At 38.1% G+C, this 20,789-nt stretch overlaps 1 protein-coding gene and 1 pseudogene across 5 annotated transcripts in view; both read left to right on the plus strand.

The window, feature by feature from the left end:
* GANC (glucosidase alpha, neutral C) overlaps nt 1-20,789 on the plus strand; it is a 69,248-nt gene that overhangs the window by 6,733 nt on the left and 41,726 nt on the right. For 4 of the 5 annotated variants that reach the window (XM_029952958.1, XM_029952956.1, XM_029952957.1 and 1 more), the window contains 3 exons: nt 1,160-1,287; nt 6,094-6,276; nt 17,948-17,993. In XM_029952958.1, the coding sequence (XP_029808818.1) occupies nt 1,160-1,287; nt 6,094-6,276; nt 17,948-17,993 (357 nt within the window). Of the gene's footprint in view, nt 1-1,159; nt 1,288-6,093; nt 6,277-17,947; nt 17,994-20,789 lie in introns of those variants that run through there. The other variant, XM_029952960.1, reaches the window with a different exon arrangement.
* On the plus strand, nt 8,227-8,399 carry LOC115303286 (annotated as a pseudogene).

A 20,789-nucleotide genomic window follows, 5' to 3' on the forward strand; every position in this document is an offset into this window, starting at 1 on the left:
GTACTACATGGCAATGAGAGGGAATGACATATGGCCTTTTGTAGGAAGTGGATGGACCTTGAGGGTGTCATGCTGAGCGAAGTAAGCCAGGCAAAGAAGGACAGAAACCATATGTTTGCACTCATAGGTCTAGCAGGAAAACAGGAGAGACCTAATGGAGAACCAGGGGGAGTGGAGGAGGGAGAGAGAGTTGGGGAGAGAGAGGGATGTAAAACTTGAGAGACTATTGAATGCTGAGAATGAACTGAGGGTTGAGGGGGAAGGGGGAGGGGGGAAAAGAGGTGGTGGTGATGGTGGAGGGCACTTAAGGGGAAGAGCACTGGGTGTTGTATGGAAAACAAGTTGACAATAAAATATTATGGAGGAAAAAAAAATCAGTGTCTGTTTCTAACAGACTTCTAAATTATAATAAAGATGAATGCATATTAAAAATACATATTTCTCTGATCTAGATGCCTCATTTTGTAGCCTAAATCTAGCCATTTCTATTCTCATGGGGTTTGTTGCTTTGTATTTTATTTTTCAAATTCTATATTCTCTATCATTCTATGTTGCTTCCATGTCTCACTCTAGGCAGCATTTTACTTAAGTTCCCCAGCCTCTTAAGAAAGCTGAGAATATCCCAACCGCTAGAGAAAATTCCCCAGGCCTATTCCCAGGTGTATAGGAAGTGCTTTGATTAAAGTCAAGCAGCAAGCCTCAGTCATCTATCTTAAAGAACTCCACTGACCACTATTTTACTCTCTACTCCTTTCCATTCTGCGGCTTGTTTTCCTTCATTTTTCATTCAGCTAGAATCCAGTTGCCCTAGTTTTAACACCAAATTCTTCAGATACCTGCAGTGGCCATATGTCCCAGATTTCCAAAAGCAGTTTCAGCTCATGCCCATCATTCAGTATAATTATTAATAGAGACCTCTCATTTTTAAAGGCCCTGCTCTGGACAATTATAGGTTTGCCTTGCCATAGAACACATAGAATGTGTTTCTTGCTGTACACAAACAAGTAAATACAAAGATTGGGGAGCTATTTCCTTCATGATTCCCACTGGTCTCCAGTTTACTTGGCCTATAATAATTCAAACATAGTTTCTAATCATTGTAATTTGACTCACAAACTGGCCATCACTGGGGTAATAACCTGTTAAAACTAATTCCCAGGTTCCTCTTCTGGCTGAAGTTTATGGTATAGAGGGAAATATTTTCAGGCTTAAAATCAATGAAGCAACGCCTCTGAAACCCAGGTATGAAGTTCCTGATGTCATCACAAGCAAGCCAAGCACTGTAAGGTAAGCCAAGGAACAAGAGATCTTGAATACACCCTCAGTATGGTTATACCTTGAGCAGCAGATTTTGCATGTTCCTCCTGTTTCTTCTATTCAAAGCTACAATCCTTTGCAGAGTTAGTTTTCAGTTATTTGGGGATGCATTTATGCTTTTTATCTGTTATCCATTCTCCACCATTTGATTTATCAGCAATTATTAATGAGGAGAGGCAGAGCTTTTGATCCCTGCTGTCCTTCTTGAAAAGAAAAGGATTCATCAACCAGACTTTGGGAACAAGTAGAATGAGAGCTATTTAATTCACTCAGATTAGCAGCAGGGCTCCAGAGATCTAATACACTAGCCAAACTCCTATGCTTACCACAATTTATACAATTAGGCTCACATTTAATTGAGTCATCACAGAAATCTAACATGTATTTTGACTTAGTGTCAAAGGTAAATTAATCATTGGTGTCTAATTGAAAAGAAACCTTTGGGGATCAAAAAGCATTTTTCATATACCTTAGGCATCTTCCTCAGTTCTCAGTACTCTTTCTAGTGATATTTCATTGGTTCTGTCTGCTGATTCCTGTTACTTTTTATACTATTTCACTAAAGGGACATAGGTTTATGCCAGATGCTTTAATTTTCATTATCATAGTTGTATGTAGATTACTTTTTCCATAAAAATGTAATCAAGTCAATAGATTAAAAAGGAGAAAGTACTTCAATTATAGTAGAATCTTCATATATTCAAAATAGGTCTAGTCATTGAGCTGCTCCAATATGCCAAGAACTTAGGAAACAGGAATTAAAAACAGACTTTTTTTGGTGCACGTGGGTGGCTTAGGTAAGCATCCGACTTCAGCTTACATCACGATCTCACAGGTTTGTGAGTTCAAGCCCCATATTGGGCTCTGTGCTGACAGCTCAAAGCCTGGAGCCTGCTTCAGATTCTATGTCTCCCTCTCTTTTTTCCCCTCCCCCACTTGCACTCTCTGTCTATCTCAAAAATAAACAATAAAAAAAACTTTTTAAGACTGTTCTCAAGGCTTTGCAATTTGGTGCACATGCATGTGCGCACACATGTGTATGTGTACCAATCACAGTATATTATTTTTGCTATCCTGGAGGATTCAGTTTACTGGTAGATCCTTTTAATGTTTTTACATCTGTGTTAGGTAAAATTGGTCTGTAGTTTTCTTTTTCTGTGTTATTGCCATATTTTGAGGTCAGGGTGATTACTAGCTTTGTGTGATAAATAACATTGTATTAGTTCTGCTTTTGTTCCAACTTCTTTCTAGAGGGTCTTTGGCTACTGCAATAACAAGAAAGTTAAAAAATACATTCCTTCATTTCCCGTACTCTCATGTAGCTAGTTTCTGGTATAATTCAGGTTCTACCAATCAGATGCACTTACAGGTATCTTGATTTTAGAACTGAGCTTCTGATTTTGCCAGCATGGATTTGGCAGCTATAGAATGTCTCTAGAGGTGCACTAGTTAGGGCAGTAGTTTATTCATCTCTGGAGCTAATATGGCATGATCTTGGAGCCCAGCGTTGCCATAGTGACTTCTGGTTAGCCAACTTCCTGATTCTAGCTGCAGTGGAAGTCCTGTGGACCATGCAGTAGTGTTCTATGGATCATTACCACATGCCCAGCCTGTTACCTCAGTACTTCCAATGATGTCATAAGCTCCCAATTCCCCCATATTAAATTGCTTGTTTTCCACTTAAACTAGCCAGAATTTTTCATTTTTTTTAATGTTTATTTATTTTTGAGAGAGAAAAAGAGAGAACACGAGCAGGGGAGGAGCAGAGAGAGAGAGAGGGAGACACAGAATCTGAAGCAGGTTCCAGGCTCTGCACTGTCAGCCCAGAGCCCAACGCAGGGCTTAAACCCATGAACTGCGAGATCATGACCTGAGCTGAAGTCAGATGCTTAACCGACTGAGCCACAGGCCCCCAGAATATTTTCTTTAATGTAAAGTTGAATCTTGGTTGATACAGTCTTTAGTATCAGAAGAGAGTATAGACAATGGACCCTCTAGGTGGCTATAGGCTGAAGTGTGACCCACCCCCACCCAAACTCATATTTTGAAGCCCCAACCCCCTGGGCCTCAGAATGTGCCTATATTTAGAGGTAGGACTTTTGAAGAGGTAACTAAGTTAAAATGGGGCTGTTAGAGTAGACTCTAATACAAATGACTACTGTCCCATAAGAAGAGGAGATTAGGACACAAGTTAACACAGACAGAGGGAGGACTATGTAAGGATACAGGAAGAAGATGGCCATCTGAGAGTCAAGGAGAGAGATCCCAGAAGAAACCAAACTTGCTGACACTTTGATCTTTGACTTCTAGCCTCCAGAATTGTGAGAAAATAAAATTCTGTAGTTTAAGCCACCCAATGCGGTATTTGTTGTGGCAGACCTAGCAAACTACACAACTGGTAATAGACCAAAGCATTTCATGGCAAAGTTACTTAAATTACTACTTGTGGTCAACTGAAATAAAGTGTATTGAAAGTATGGCCCCTGCAGACTAAGCAATAGGACCATAGCATAGCACAAATGCCATAAAGAACTCAAAATTCTAAGGGGGCCTGTTACTACCTTCACTGAAGAACTCAAAGACTGAAAAGAGCAGTCTCAGGCTTTAACTTCTTAGTTCAAGGCATTCTCAGAAACCAAATAGGTTTTTATGATAGTCCTAAAAGTCTCTCATACCTGCTGTAGCTACAGAGTCCTTATAGCTGAAAATCAGATACAGAGTTTGACTCTATGGTTCACTGAATTAGACCATGAGTTTAATTCACAGCCTCATCAGTTCTGTGAATTTAGGGCACTAACTGGGAAAAGGAAAAATTAAACAGCCACATTTGGCAAATTTGTATAACTGGGTACCCAAACCTCAGAATTCCACCCAGCCTTCTCTTCCAGCAGAAGCAGCTCCTTTTGCTCTAACAAAGCTGAGCTTACCTTGCTTGGACACCCTTTGTTGACCTCACTTAACATGTATTGTCCAAGGGGATTGCAGTGCTCGTTGCGCCTCACCCTACTACCCTTGACTGCCTCTAAGCCCACCATTAGAGCCTAACATGCCTAGGGAGCTAATTATAGTCAAACACTACATCTAAAGAAGTGTAAGATTTTATATTGTCACAAACCTAGGAAATATGGATAGAAATGCTTTCTGAGGGATATCCTAGACTGAAGGAAGGAACATAATTTTAGGACCACATTAAATTTATTGACATGGGTACCAAAGAATCCAAATTTAATGTACTAGCGTGGACAGCTGGGAGTGGGTCTAATTATTTGCATTGTTATTTATAATATGTACTCAGCTATGGACCCTGCTGAATAAAGCTGAGATACCAGTTCAGCCTTGGCACAGAGTAGAAGTGACGATCCAAAGACTTAGGGAGATGAAGATGCTGAAGTGGATAGATCATATGCAACAGCTCAGCTAGCCCCTAATTTTGTTCTCCAAGAGGGTCTAAAAGATACTCCTTTCATTGAGAAATAATTTGATGAAGGAACACTTAGAAAGCATTATAGTGAGTGAATGTCTTTTATGAGCTAGAAATAATGGTGGAAAATGATGCCTTCACAATGGGCTCCCTGACTTCAGTGGAGATGGTGAGACTCCAGGTGCATAATGAAAGTAGCAGCAGTTAGTTATTAGTGACAAGGTGAACATGTTTCCATAATGTGCAGGAGGGCATCTATGGTACCCAAAATGTTACTCTCAGGGCAGTGAGCAATGTATCAAAGAGTCCATTGGACTGAAATAGAAGCATTAAAGTCCCACTTGATGGAACAATTAAAAGAATTCCATTTTGCTATTTGTTTGTTTTTTTGTTTAGAGTGAAAGAGAATACAAGTAGGAAGGGGCAGACAGAGGGAGAGACAGAACCCCAAGCAGGCTCCATACTGCCAGCATAGAGCCTAACACAGGGCTCGAACCCATGAACCATAAGATCATGACCTGAGCCAAGATCAAGAGTCAAATGGTTAACCAATGGAGCCACCCAGGAGCCCCTGCATTTAGGTTTTATGAACAGTCAGATACAACCTCTCACACTACTCCAGCCAGTTACAAGAACCCCAGTATCTTGCTTCAGGGGAAGGCCTAGAATCCATGGAGAAGGACTTCACAAGAATATAAGAACATAAAATATCCCTCCTCACCTTCCGTATGGAGGCATGTGACCATTTACCAGAGTTACTGTGCACCAGAGAAAGAAGTATCTAGACCTCTGAAGGATTCTAAGTGCTGCCTCTGAACTGACGTAAGTCCTGGGGATCCAGAATATCCTAACAGTCTAGCCCTCAAATCAGGGACTGATGGGAGTTACGAGAGATTGCATCTCACCGTGGACTCCCTGGGTCAATAACCCAATCTATATCATTTTCTTAGTTTCTGAGTATATGGTTGGAATGAGAAAGAAAAGCGAAGTGTTTAGATTCTGTGCACCAAAGTGTTCCTAGAATGTCCAGACCAAGGTAATGATGATGATAACTAACATATTGAGTGCTTATTATTTCCTAGGCACTGCCAAGTACTTTGCATGCATCATCTCATTTAATTCTCCCCAAAGCTCTATTCTTTATTATTTCTACTTTACAGATGAGGAAACAGAACTGGATGGACTGATTAACTTGTCCAAGGTTATACTCCTAGTGCATGATATAGCTATGTTCAATCTAGGCTTTCTGACACCAAACCCCTATGTCACATGAATATGGATTCATACATTAATTTGAATTGAGAATCACATTGAGCTATGTAAACCTATTTTTCTCTTCTTGCTTTGTTTTCTAGGCTGATTTCATCCTCAGGGGATGCAGGTAGTCTGGTATTGGCTGACGGAAAAGGAGATCTGAAGTGTCATATCACAGCAAACCCATTCAAGGTAGATTTAGTGTGTGAAGAAGAGGTTGTGATGAGCATAAATTCCCTGGGCCAGTTGTACTTTGAGCACCTGCAGATTCCTCTCAAGCAAAGGTATTTTATTTTTGCATATTACTTGATGTAAGAACTTAAGAGGGGCATTTGGGTAGCTCAGTCAGTTGAGCATCTGACTCTTGACTTTGGATCAGGTCATGATCCAAGAGTCATGAGATCAAGCCTCAGATCAGGCTTCATACTCAGCATGGAGTCTGCTTAAGATTCTCTCTCCCCATAAACTGAGGGCTAATGGGGGTGGGGTAGAGGGAGAGGGGGGTGACGGGCATGAAGGAGGGCACTTGTTGGGATGAACACTAGGTGTTATATGGAAACCAACTTGACAATAAAGTATAAAAGAAAAAAAAAGATTCTCCCCACCCTCCTTTCCTCTTTCTCTTTAAAACAAAGCAAAACAATGTAAGAAAACTTGATTGTGATTACCAATTGTCTAAATAGTTGATGTATCACCATGGAAATTTGGTTCACCTTATTTGCTGGAATATTATTTTGAGAAATTTCATCTTTTCACCCATGCAAATGAATGCAGGCTTTATGACGAATGATTCCCAGGCTTTTGCAACTTGACACTCTTAACATACCCCTTGTGTTTAACTGATGGCATTGTCTACCCTTCTACACCCTTAAAAAGCACTGTCTGTTGAGAACTGATAAATGTTAATGGGAACCCATATGTCTTCAGAACTTCATTTTAGGGAGTATAGCTCAGGGGTAGAGCATTTGACTGCAGAACTTCATGTTTTCCCCTTACAGTAACTTAACTTATACTTGAATAATTTCCAAGAATTTTCTGGAAATAGTAACTTGATCAAAGCTGTTTGTGTGGGGGTCACATGAACTAGAGGGTAGTAATAGGGGGGGATTCTTCTTCCATTTTTTTACCAATATTGTTTCTAAATTCTCCAGTCTGTAGTTCTTTCTATTTTTATCCTAATAGTGAACATATTATATGTTCTGTAGAAAGCATTGAACATTCATTCTTGCCACACAGTGGTTTTTATATTTAAAAATCTTATTTTCTAAAAAAATAAAAAGAATAAAAATATTATTTTAATTATTACAGAGATACTATCTGTTCATTATAGGGAAAACAGAAAATATTGAAAAGAAAAACTTAAATACCCATAATTCTGCCCCTTGTTTTAGTACCTTATGAATATTCATTTTTTAACTGAAAAATACTTATAGCAGAGCAAATACCTGTGACCTTAGTAACCAGGTTATTCATGTTTAAAATATTTTTTCTTTTAATAAATTCCCATTATTTTTGTTTTAGAAGTGATATCTAAGTTGGGCCTTAATATTTTTAGGATAAGTGCTTGCTATAAAAGGAGTATATAGTGAAAAATATCCTCACCATTTGTCCTTGAGCTACCCAGTTCTACCTTTGAAAGTAATCAGTGTTTCCAGTTTTTTTATGTATCCTTCAAGAGATAATTTATGCCCATACAGTAAGATATATATATTCTTTGTTTTATCCTTTCTTGATACATATGATACTACCTTTATACATTATTCTGCACTTTGCTGTTTTTCCTTTACCAATTTGATAGTTCCTAATTTCTTTAAAGCAGGTGCTTCCATTGTATAGTTGCCCAATGATTCACTTAGTAAATTTCCTCTCGATGGACTTTAAATTATTTCTAATCTTGTTTTACAGCTACTCACTTTATGGATAAGTTTGTATATGTATCATTTTGCATACATGCAAGGATATACAAAAACGAGTCATAGAAGTACAATTGTTGATCAGTGGTTTGTGAATTTGTAACTTTGACTTATGCTGCCAAATTATCTCCTCTAGAGATTGTGAAGTAGTTTATATTTCCACCATTTACATTTGTGTTAGGAAAATCAGATTATCTACCTGGAAAAAAATTTTAAGTTAGACCCAAGCCTCGCAACACTAGCAAAAATTAATTCCAGATGAAAAAATTACACAGAAAGAACATCTTCTCCTCCCACATACACATCCAAATCCACAACTACATCACTTCTACGCCTTTTGGCTAAGATCAAGTGTAGCAGTTGTCCTTAACAGTTTAATATCTGCTACACCCCCTATCTGAGAACAATACAGTATATTAAATGGATTTTTTGAACTAGGAATAGGAGCTTGCTTCATCCACTTCATGCATTGACCTGGTATTGGAGTACCTTACCTACCCCTTGGCAGGGGAGTAAAGATTGTACAAAAAAAAAAAAAAAAAACTACAACTACATATAGAAAACTATCTCTGAGAATGAACTAAAGACTAACAGAACAGATCATACAACCAAGGATATAAAGAAAAAGCCACATTAAGGTACCAGGTAGGAGGAGCAGAGACATGGTTTAGTCAGGTCCCACACCCCCAGTGCAGCAACCCACAAGTGGGAGAGATATCACAACCATAGAGGCCTGCCCGGAGGAACAAGAGGTCTGAGTCCCACATCAGGGTCCTTACCTCAGGGGACCTGCGCCAGGAAGATGAGCTCCCCTAATGTCTGGCTTTGAAAACCAGCAGGGCATATGTCCAAGAGAGTCAGAGGGCAGTAGGAAACTGAGACTATGCTCTTTAATGGAATGTGCACAGTCACACTTGCTTTGAGTTCCAACACAGAGGCAACCATGTGAAAAATCCCTGGGTTACATATGAAGGAGATTCACTGACTAATTTTAGGGCATGTGCCAGAATGGCAGGAATCTGTGGGAATGTCCTTCAGGGACAGATGCACTGATAGGTACCATTTTTCTTACTCCTTCTACCGACCTGGCCCAGCATTGGTGGATGTCACTTCTGACACTCTTTATCTACTATGCTAGTGCCAACTCGCCCCACCCCAGTGTTCCCCTGCAGACTTGTCCCACCCAAGCCACCTCCCAGCCTAGAACCCTTCCCAAGTGTCTCTGCACCCTGGCATTCCTGGCAGGTGCTTTAGCTCACCTCGAGCTCCTCCCAAGCAGCCTCTAATCCCAGCACTTGCAGCAAGCAACTCCAGCTGGGACCAGAACCCCTCCTAGGCACCTCTGCCCCAGGAGGTCAGCCCCACCCACTAGAACACCTACAGTACACAGCTGGACCCTGCAGCAAGCTATGCAGGAGACATGCCCCACCCACAAGTGCACTCACAGCTGTCATTGACAGGTCTCACAGCCACCCATGCCAGGGACCAACCCCACACACCAGCATATCCACAAGAGTCACAACCAGGCCTCTTAGCCAGATGGGCCAGGGGCTAGCCCTGCTAACCAGTTTGACCATGGCTGTCACAGCCAGACCTCGCAGACAGTCGTGCTGGAGGATAGCCCCATACATCTGTATATTTGCACCAGTTGCAGCCTAGCCACAACAGGAAGGTGCACACAGGGAATGCTCTTGGGGCACCTGACTGGGGTGACTAGGGTGTTTGCATTCCTGGGCCCACAGGACATCTTCTGCTTAAAGCCACTCCTTCAAGATCAGAAGATGTAACTGGTCTACCTAATACATAGAAGCAAACAGACTTAGGCAAAATGAGACAGAAAAATATGTTACAAATGAAAGAATAAGACAAAACTTCAGAAAAAGAACTAAACAAAACAGATAAGCACTCTACCCGATAGAGTAAAGTAATGCTCTCCAAACTCAGGAGAAGAATGGATGAACACAGTGAAAACTTGAATAAGGAACTAGAAAATTCAAAAATAAGCCACCAGCTAAAGGATAAAATAACTGAAATGAAAAATACACTAGAGGGAATCAGCAGATTAGATGATGCAGAAGAACAGATCAGCAATTTGGAAGACAGGTAGTATAAATCACCCAGAACAGCAAAAAGAAAAAAGAATGTTTTTTAAAAGAGGATAGTTTAAGGGACTACTAGGACATTAAGCATACGTATATTCACATTGTAGGGGTCCCAGAAGGAGGAGAGAGAGAGAAAGGGACGGAAACCCCATTTAGAGAACTAATAGGGGGCACCTGGGTGTCTCAGTCAGTTGAGCATCCGACTTTGGCTCAGGTCATGATTACATGGTTCGTGAGTTCAAGCCCCGTGTTGGGCTCTTTGCTGACAGCTCAGATCCTGAAGCCTGCTTTGGATTCTATGCCTCCCTCTCTCTCTGCCCCTCCCCTCTCTCTGTCTCTCTCTCTCTCTCTCAAAAATAATATAAACAAACAAATAAAATAATGGTAGAAAACTTCCCCAACCTTGTGAAAGAAACAGTTATCCAAATCCAGAAAGCACAGAGACCCAAATAAGATGAACCCAAAGAGACCCACACCAAGACACATTACAATGGAAGGATCAGGAGTTAAAGATGAGAGAATCTTAAAAGCAGCAAGGGAAAAACTAGTTACATACAAGGGACTTAAACTTGATGGGCCAGAAGAGAGTGATACTATATATTCAAAGTGCTGAAAGGAAAAAACTTAAAACTAAGAATACTTTACCTGGCAATGTTATCCCTCAGAATTTAAGGAGAGATAAGGCGTTGCCCAGATAAGCGAAAGCTATAAGAGTTTATCAACACAAAACCAGGCTTGCAAAAAATGTTAAAGGGACTTCTTTAAATTGAAAAATGTCCATAACTGGAAATAAGAATATTATAAAAGAAAAAAATCACACTGGTAAAGGTAAACATATAGTAAAGGTAGTTGTTCAGCTACCTACACTAAGCTTGCTCAAGGTTAAAAGACAAAAGTAGTAAAACCATCTAGACCTACAATAATTAATCAAGAAATACACAAAATAAGATGTAAAATATGACATCAAAAACAAGAAACATGGCGGAAGAAGTAAAAATGTAGTGCATTTAGAAAAAATGTAGTGCTTGAATTTAAGTGACCAAACAGACTTTAAAACAAAGACTGTAACAAGAGACAAAGAAGGACATAATGATTAAAGGGAAAAATCCAACAAGAAATGACATATTACATCAGATCAACTTTATACATGCTTGCATGCACATACACACAGACATTCCATCCAAACAGCAGGATAAACATTCTTTCAAGTGCACCTGGAGCATTTTCCCAATTAGATCACATGTTAAGCCACAAAACAAGTCTCAATAAATTTAAAAAGCTTGAAATCATTATCAAGCATATATTTCAACTATAATGTTATGAAACTAGAAATCAAATACAAGAAGAAAACTGGAAGCAAAGCACAAATATGTGGAAACTAAGCAACATGCTACTAAACAACTAATATGTTAAAAATAAAGAGGAAGTTAAAAATACCTAGAGACAAATGGAAATAGAAACACTCCAAGCTCTATGGGATGCAGCAAAAGTAGTTTCAGCAGAGTTTATCACAAAACAGGCCTACCTCAAGAAACAAAAAATCTCAAATAAATGTTGTACCCTTATACCTACAGGAACGAGAAAAAGCAAAACAGAGTCCAAAGTTCATAGAAGGAAGTAAATAATAAAGATCAGAGTGTAAATAAATAAAATAGTCTTAAAAAAATAGAAAAGATCATTGAAACTAAGAGTTGGTTCTTTGAAAAGGTGAGAAAATTGATAAACCTTTATCCAGACTCATCAAGAAAAAGAGAGGGCCCAAATAAATAAAATCAAATGAAAGAAGAGAAGTTACAGTCAATACCACAGAAATTAAAAGGATCATAGGAGACGACTACAAACATTTACATGCCAGCAAATAGGAAAACCTAGAAGTGGATAAATTCCTAAGATATACAGTCTTCCAAGACTGCATCAAGAAAAAATAGAAAATGTGAACTAATTACTAGAAGTAAAATTGAATCAGTAATCCAAAAATTCCCAGGAAACAAATAGCTAGGATTAGACAACTTTAGAGGTGAATTCTACAGAACATTTAAAGAAGAGTTAATATCTGTTCTTCTCAAAGTATTCCAACAACTTGAAGAAGACTGAATGCTTCCAAACTCATTCTATAAGGCCAGAATTGCCTTAATATAAAAACCAGCACAAAAAAAATTACAGGCCAGTATTCTTGATGAACATTGATATAAAAATCACATATAAAATATGAAAAAACCAAATTCAATAATATTTTTAAAGAATCATACATCATGATCAAATGAGACTTATTCCAAGGATGAAAGGATTGTTCAGTATCCACAAATTAATCAACATGATACACTACATTAACAAAAATAAGGATAAAAATCATATAGTTATCTCAATAGATGCAGAAAAGGAATTTGATACAATTCAATGTCATTCATTATAGAAACTTTCAACAAAATTGGTATAGAAGGAACATACCTCAAAATAATAAATGCCATGTATGGTAACCCACAGCCAACATCATACTCAACAGTGAAAAGTTGAAAGTTTTTTCTTTTAGAACAGAAAAAAGACAAGGATGACTACTCTTGTCACTTATATTCAACAGTACTGGAATCCTACCCACAGCAGTAAAACAAGAAAAGGAAATAAAAGGCCTCCAAATGGGAAAAGAAATAAAATTGTCACTATGTGCAGACTACATAATACTGTATATTGAAAACAGTAAAGACTCTATTAAAAAAAAACTATTTGAATTAATAAACTAATTTACTAATATAGGATACAAAACAAACAGAAATCTGTTGCATTTCTATATACTTATAATGAACTGTCAGAAAGAATAATTAAGAAAACAATCCCATTTACAATTGCATCAAAAAGAATAAAATAACTAGGAATAAATTTAAACAGGTGAAAGACCTGAACCCTGAAATCTGTAAGACATTGATGAGAGAAACTGAAGACAGCACAAGTAAATGAAAAGGTGCACTGTGCTCATGGATTAAAAGAATTAATATTGTTAAAATATCCATACTACCCAAAGCAGTCTTAAGATTGAATGTAATTTCTATCAAAACACTAATGGAATTTTTCTCAGAAATAAAACAAATAATCCTAAAATTTGTGCAGAACCACAAAAGATTCCAAATAGCCAAAGCAATCTTGAAACCGAAGAACAAAGCTAGAGGTATCATGTTCCTTGATTTCAAAGTATACTACAAAGCTATAGTGATCAAAAACATTATGGTATTGTCACACACACACAAAAAAAAACATAGAACAATGGAACAGAGGGGCACCTGGGTGGCTCAGTCGGTTGGGCATCCAGCTTCAGCTCAGGTCATGATCTCACAGTTTGTGGGTTTGAGCACTGCGTTGGGGTCTGTGCTGACAATTAGCTCAGACTCTGGAGCCTGTCTTCCGATTCTGTGCCTCCCTCTCTCTCTGATTCTCCCCTGCTAACAGTCTCTCTCTGTCTCTCAAAAAAAAAAAAAAAAAAAAAGAACAGTGGAACAGAATAGAGAGTCCAGAAATAAATACATGCATATACAGTCAATTAATCTTCATCAAAGGAAGCAAGAATATATGATGGGGAAAAGACACCCTCTTCAATAAATGGTGTTGGCTACTAGGTATTTACCCAAAGAAAACAAAAACACTAATTCAAAAAGATATGTGTACTGCAGCATTATTTGTAGTCAAGATATGAAGCAACCCAAGTGTCCATCCATAAATGAAGGGATAAAGAAGATATGGTATCTACACACACACACACACACACACACACACACACACACAGAATATTACTTGGCCATGAAAAAGAATGAAATATTGCCGTTTGCAACAACATGGATAGATCTAGACTGTATTATGCTAAGAAAAATAAGTCAGTCTCAGAAAGACAAATGCCTAATAATTTCAGTCATATGTGTAATGTAAGAAACAAAAAAATGAACAATTTAAAAGACAAATAAGCCAGATTCTTAAATATAGAGAACAAACTGGTGGTTGCCACACAGGAGGTGAGAGTGGGAGATGGATGAAATAGATGAAGGGGATTAGGAGTACACTTTTTCTGATGAGTATTGAGTAATGTATAGAAATGTTGAATCACTATAATGTACACTTAAAACTAATATGACACTGTATACTAATTTTACTTGAATAAAAAATATATTTAAAAATGGATCTAGGTATAGACCTTACACCCTTCACAAAAATTAACTCAAAATGGGGTCACCTGGGTGGCTCAGTCAGTTAAGCATCTGACTCTTGATCTCACCTCAGGGGCTTGATCGCAGGACATTAGTTTACACACCAGTTTGGACTCCACACTGGCTGTGGAACATACTTAAAATTTTTTAACTCAAAATAGGTCATATATCTAAATTTAAAATAAAAACTATAAAACTCCTAGAAGATAACATAGAAGAAAACCTAGATGAACTTGGGTATGGTGATGATTTTTTAATATAGGACCAAAGGCATGATTCATGAAAAAAATAATTGATAAATTGGGCTTCATTGAAATTGAAAACTAAGGGTGCCTGGATGGCTTAGTCAGTTGAGGATCCAACTCCTGATTTGAGCTCAGGTCATGATCCTAGGGTTGTGGCATTCATTGAGCCCTGCATTGGGCTCCACACTGAACATGCAGTCTGCTTGAGATATTCTCTCTCTCTCTCTCTCTCTCTCTCTCTCTCTCTCTCTCTCTTCCCCTCTCCCTCTCCCTCCCTCCCCCTCTCCCCTCTCCTCCCTCGTGCTCTATCTCTCTCTAAAATAAAATTTTTAAAAAACTTAAAATAATAAAAATAAATTTAAAAAACTTAAAAATAATTGCTCTGTGAAAAATAGTGTCAAGGAAATGAGAAGACAAGCCAGACTAGGAAGAAAATTTGCAAAATATACATCAAATAAAGGACTGCTATCCAAAATATACAAAGAACTCTTAAAATTCAACAATAAGAAAATGAACACTCAAAAGTGTACAAAGGAGCTGAACAGAAACCTTACCAAAAAGGATAAACAGATGGCAAGTAAGCGTAAGAAAAGATGTTCAAGGAGAGCCTGGGTGGCTCAGTCAGTTAAGCATCCAATTTCGGGCCAGGTCATGATCCCGTGCTTTGTGGGTTCAAACCCCGCATCAGGCTCTGTGCTGACAGCTTGGAGCCTGGAGCCTGCTTCAGATTCTGTGTTCCCTCTCTGCCCCTCTCATGTTTGCACTCTGTCTCTCTGTCTCCCAAGAATAAATAAATACTAAAAAAAAAAAAAAAAAAGAAAAAAGATGTTCAACATCATATGTCATTAGGGAACTGCAAATTAAAACAAGAAACCATTACATATCTATTAAAATGACCAAATTCCAGAGCACTGATAATAACATGCTGGAGAGGATGTGGAACAACAGGAACTCACATTAATTGTATTGGGTATGCAAAAGGATATAGTCACTTTGGAAGATAGTTTTGATAATTTCTTACAAAACTAAACATACTCTTACCATATAATTCAGCAATCATGCTTCTTGTTAGATGGAAATCTATATCTACACAAAAACTTGTACATGGATATTTATAGCAACTTTATTCATAATTGCCAAAACATAGAAGCAATCAGAATGTCCTTCAGTAGACGAATAAACTATGGTACATCCAGATAATAGAATATTATTCAGTACCTAAAAGAAATGAACTATCAAGCCATGAAAAGACATAGAAGGAACTCAAATGCAAGTTACCAAGTGAAAGAAGCCAATCTGAAAAAGGCTACCTATTCTATGTTTCCAACTATGTAAAATTCTGGAAAAGGCAAAATTATGGAGATAGTAAAAACATTAGTAGTTTCCAGGGGTTAAGAAAGCCAAAGGGACAGCTAAGCAGAACACAGATTTTAAGGGCAGCGAAATTACCCTATATGATACCACACTGGTGGATACATGTTATTATACATTTGTCAAAACCCATAGAATGCACAATGCCAAGAATGAACCCTAATATAAACTATGGACTTGGAGTGATAATGATGTGCCAGTGCAGGTTCATTGATTGGAATAAATGCAGTACAGGATGTTGACAGATGGGGAGACTGAGACTGTGAGTAGGGACAGCTGGTTATACGAGAACTCTACACTTTCTGCCTAGTTTTGCTGTGAACCTAAAACTGCTCTAAAAAACAAAATTTATATATCTATTTTTAAATTAAAAGGCAACAGGGGTACCTGGGGGGCTCAGTCGGTAAAGTATCCAACTTCGGCTCACGTCATGATCTCACGGTTTGTGGGTTCCACCCCCACATCAGGCTCTGTGCTTACACCTCAGAGCCTGGAGCCTGCTTCAGATTCTATTTCTCTCTCTCTCTCTCTCTCTCTGCCCCTCCCCTGCTCATGCTCCATCTCTCTCAAAAATAAATAAACATTAAAAGGATTTTAATAGAAAATTAAAAGGCAACATACTATTTGCCTTAAATTTCTCCACAAATTTTTAATATGCATATGTAGGGAGACCTTATATAAATCAATAAAAAAGAGGAACACGCAAATGAAAAATGGGTGATACAAACTGCAGCAACACATATTAACATGATGAATATCAAAAATTTTAATACTGAGTGAAGGAATATATGCGGTACATCTCTATTTGTATAAAAAATTTAAGGCAAGGCCAAATATTTGTTTGAGGACTCATATACTAGTGGGAATAGTATAAGAAACAGCAAGGGAGTGATTTCACACAAAATTTGGTTAAGTGGTTACCTGAAGAGTACAAGGAGGAGGTGGAAGATACATTTGAGGAGAGGCACATAGGAATTCCAGAGAAACAAGTCATCTCTGTTGCTTATGTGGGTTCATAGTTGTTCCTTTAGTATTATTCTTTAACCTGTGAACTTATGTACTCTTCTAAAAGCCTACTGTATTTTACACCAAAAAATTAATGTATAATGAGGATGAATGGATAATTCACAGAAGAAGAAACAAATACCATTATGTGTAAAAAGGTAGTTTACATCAATAATGAAAGAAATTCAAATTGAAATGTATTGTCTTTTTTAAAATGTTAGACTGGCAAAGATTTCAACAGTGTGTAAAGCAAATCATGAGAGACTATTGAATACTGAAAATGAACCGAGGGTTGAAGGGGGAGGGGGAGGGGGGAAGTGGGGTGATGGTCATGGAAGGGGGCACTTGTGGGAAGAAGCACTGGGTGTTATATGGAAACCAATTTGACAATAAACTATTATTTAAAAAAAAAAAAGAAAAAGAAAAAGAAAGTGTGTAAGGTCCAGTATTTTTAAGAATAAGGAGAAATGAGGGGCGCCTGGGTGGCTCAGTTGGTTAAGTGTCTGACTTCAGCTCAGGTCATGATCTCACAGTTCGTGGAATCCAGCCTTGCGTCAGGCTCTGTGCTGACAGCTCAGAGCCTGGAGTCTGCTTCTGATTCTGTGTCTCCCTTTGTCTCTATGCCCCTCCCCTGCTCGTGCTGTCTGTCTCTCTCAAAAATAAATAAACATTAAAAATAATAATATTTTTTTAAAAAGAATGGGGAGAAATTAGCATGCAAATCCAACTATGCCTGATAGTTTAAGCTGTTAAAATTATTTTGGAAGACAGTGCATTATGTTGCTCTGTACAAGGGCAACTTGGAGTGAAGGGAGCAGTGTTCTACCTTGCTTGCTTATATTTTGTTTAAATACTGCATTATGTATTACATGTATAATAAAAAACTGATAAAGGTTTTCAGGGTTAATAAGAAAATTCAAATATATTACATTTTAACAAATCAAGTTACTGGTTAGTGTTTATCATAAATGTTCTTCAATTTCATAAACTTATTTTTGTAATGATATTATTTTCAGTAAGTTAAAAGATATACTTTATGGAGTCTCAAACGTTAGAAATTAAAATCTTTATCATTGAACAAAATGCTGTCAGTCTTCCTTTGAGTAAAACAACTGCATTTATGTTAAAACAGAGCCACCAAAGAAAATAAGGAGGACACATCAGTTGACGCTTCTCAGGTAATCTAGATTGAGCAGTTTATCTTTTTTTTTAATCTCTTTCACCATCATTATGTTGAATATAATGGTTTTGTTCTTCTCTTCCTCTCACAAACGGGTACTTAATAAATAGTGCATATAAATGGGACCACCTCTCTCTTTTGCTCACCTTATTGCTCACATTGATTCCTTCATTCATTTATTCATGTATTCATTCATTCATAAAACAGGTAATTCTTGAGTGCCTGCTTTTGTGCCAGCTCAAAAAATTATGCTAGGCAAGAAGAATCAGCCATGAATAAAACAAATCTCAGCTTGTCCTCATGAATCTTGGAATCTAATGGGAAAGACAGACACTAAGTACAGGCATGAAGAGTGTTACAAACATGTGCTATAGGAGAATATAACAAGGAACTTGACCAAGATGAGGGCCAGGAAAGACCTCCTGAAGGAAATGATTTAACAGCTAAAACTGATGCATGAAGATACATAAGCTAGTCAAAAGGTGGGAAGAGAATATTTCAGACAGAGGGAATTTCATATTCAAAGAACTTGAGGTAGGAAGGAGCACATTTGAAGAAATTCAAAATATATGTATAGTTTTTAGCAGGAAAAAAGGCAAAGGAAACAGTGTTGTATAACAAGCCCAGAGAGATAGGCAGAAGCAATTCAGCGGAAAGTCTTGCAATAATTCTTTTATTAGACAAATATTTGTTGAGTATTTCCTATATGCCAAGTACTGTTCAAGGAGTTGGTGATGTATTTTGAATGAATCAAAGTCTCCCATTACCATGGAGCTGGGTTTTTTTTAATGTCTTGTTAACCTTTTTCAACTTTAATCTAAGAGCAAAGGAAAACTATAGAAAGTTGTAAGCAGCAGAGATACATGGTCTGATGTCTGTTTTTAAAAGTATTTTAGCTGAATTATGGAAAATGGACATTCCATAAGTCTTCTCTTCATCCAAAGCCGTATGCATCTGTGAAGGATCCCGACAGTAGGTGTGGCCACCAAGAATGATGAAAAGTATTTCCAGGGCAGTAAGGACATGCTTCTTCTGCTTGAGAACTGACCCATGCTGATGAATATGAGAGAGAATATTTTTTCCATTTCCAAATAGAGAAGGACAACAAAGACATAGCCTTTGACAGTTTTGTGACACTATATCAAATCAGCTGTGGGGAGACCTCTAATTAGATAGCTTAAATAGTGGTTTTTGCCTCACAGATGCCCTAGCAAGAATCTGATGGAGGCTTTGAACCTTCTCTGTAGAACGAAATTTTTATACTGTTTAAGGAAGTTCACAAACTCTAAAGCCCATCCACACACCCCAGGATAATAGTCCCTACATTAAGAATTCACATGTGATTTAAACACACACACATACACACACACACACACACACACACACACACACACACAGAAACTCACCTTACAGAAGCTTATAATTATGAAGAAACTACGTAGAAGTGGGCAAGGGGCTCACCTTTTAAAAGAAACATGCATTTCATGCAAACATACAATTTTTAGAGGCTTTTTCATTCTGCCAGAGAGAAAGAATGAAACTCCTAAAGCTGAGAAGGAAACTTGTAAGGCCAAGAAAGTTTTTGGTTCTACAACAAAAGAGTATGAACCTGAGCAGTGTAACTTCTCAGGTAGTTGGGCTAATTGAAGCAAGTACCCACCTCGGCCAAAATGTTTGCTCTTTGACCTAAGTTATTTGATTGTCAATGTTATACCTCACGTTTACAAGGGGGAAAAAGGATTTAAAAAATCTTACTTATGTAAAAACTGCATTTTTCTTTTTTTATATATTTTTTTATTTTTTAATGTTTATATTTGAGAGAGAGAGCTTGAGCAGGTGAGGGGCAGAGAGACAGAGGCGGAATCCAGAGCAGGCTCCAGGCGTCAAGCTCTGAGCTGTCAGGACAGAGCCCGATCTGGGGCTCAAACTCAGAGCGGTGAGATCATGACCTGAGCCAAAGTCGGACGCTTAACCAACTGAGCCACCCAGGTGCCCTTTAAAAAATTTTTTTTAATATTTATTTATTTATGAGAGAGAGAGCAAGCGAGGGAGGGGCAGAGAGAGAGGGAGACACAGAATCTGAAGGAGGCTCCGGACTACCAGCTATCAGCACAGAGCCCAACACAGGGCTTGAACACACAAACCACGAGATCCTCACCTGAGCCTAACTCAGATGCTTAACTGAGCCACCCAGGAGCCTCAAGACTGCATTTCTCAAAGTGATTTCACATCATTTTGGTCTTTGTAAAGATACTCATGTCAAATGGTGTAGCAATTCCTCAAAATTACATAGAATTACAATATGATCCAGCAGTTTGCTCACGGATATATATCTGAAAGGTAAAGTAGGGATATAAGCAAATATTTGTATACTTGTGTTCTTAGAAGCATCATTCACAGTAGCCAAAAGGTGAAAACAGTCCAGCAACCCAAGAATCATTGACAGATGAATGTGCACACAAAATGTGGTATATACATACAGTGGAATGTTATTTGACCTTAAAAGGAAGGAAATTATGGGGCGCCTGGGTGGCTCAGTTGGTTAAGTTTCCAACTTCAGCTCAGGTCAAGATCTCACAGTTTGTGGGTTTTAGCCCCAAATCAGACTCTGTGCTGAACACCTGCTCAGAGCCTGGAGCCTGCTTTGGATTGTGTGTCTCCTTCTCTCTCTGCCCCTCCCCCACTCATGCTCTGTCTCACTGTGTCTCTCAAAAATAAATAAATGTAAAAAAAAATTCTTTTTAAACAAAAGGAATGAAATTCTGACATATGCTACAAAATTGATGAATATTGA

This window comes from Suricata suricatta, chromosome 9 (genome assembly GCF_006229205.1).
Source record: "Suricata suricatta isolate VVHF042 chromosome 9, meerkat_22Aug2017_6uvM2_HiC, whole genome shotgun sequence".
Taxonomy (NCBI): domain Eukaryota; kingdom Metazoa; phylum Chordata; class Mammalia; order Carnivora; family Herpestidae; genus Suricata; species Suricata suricatta.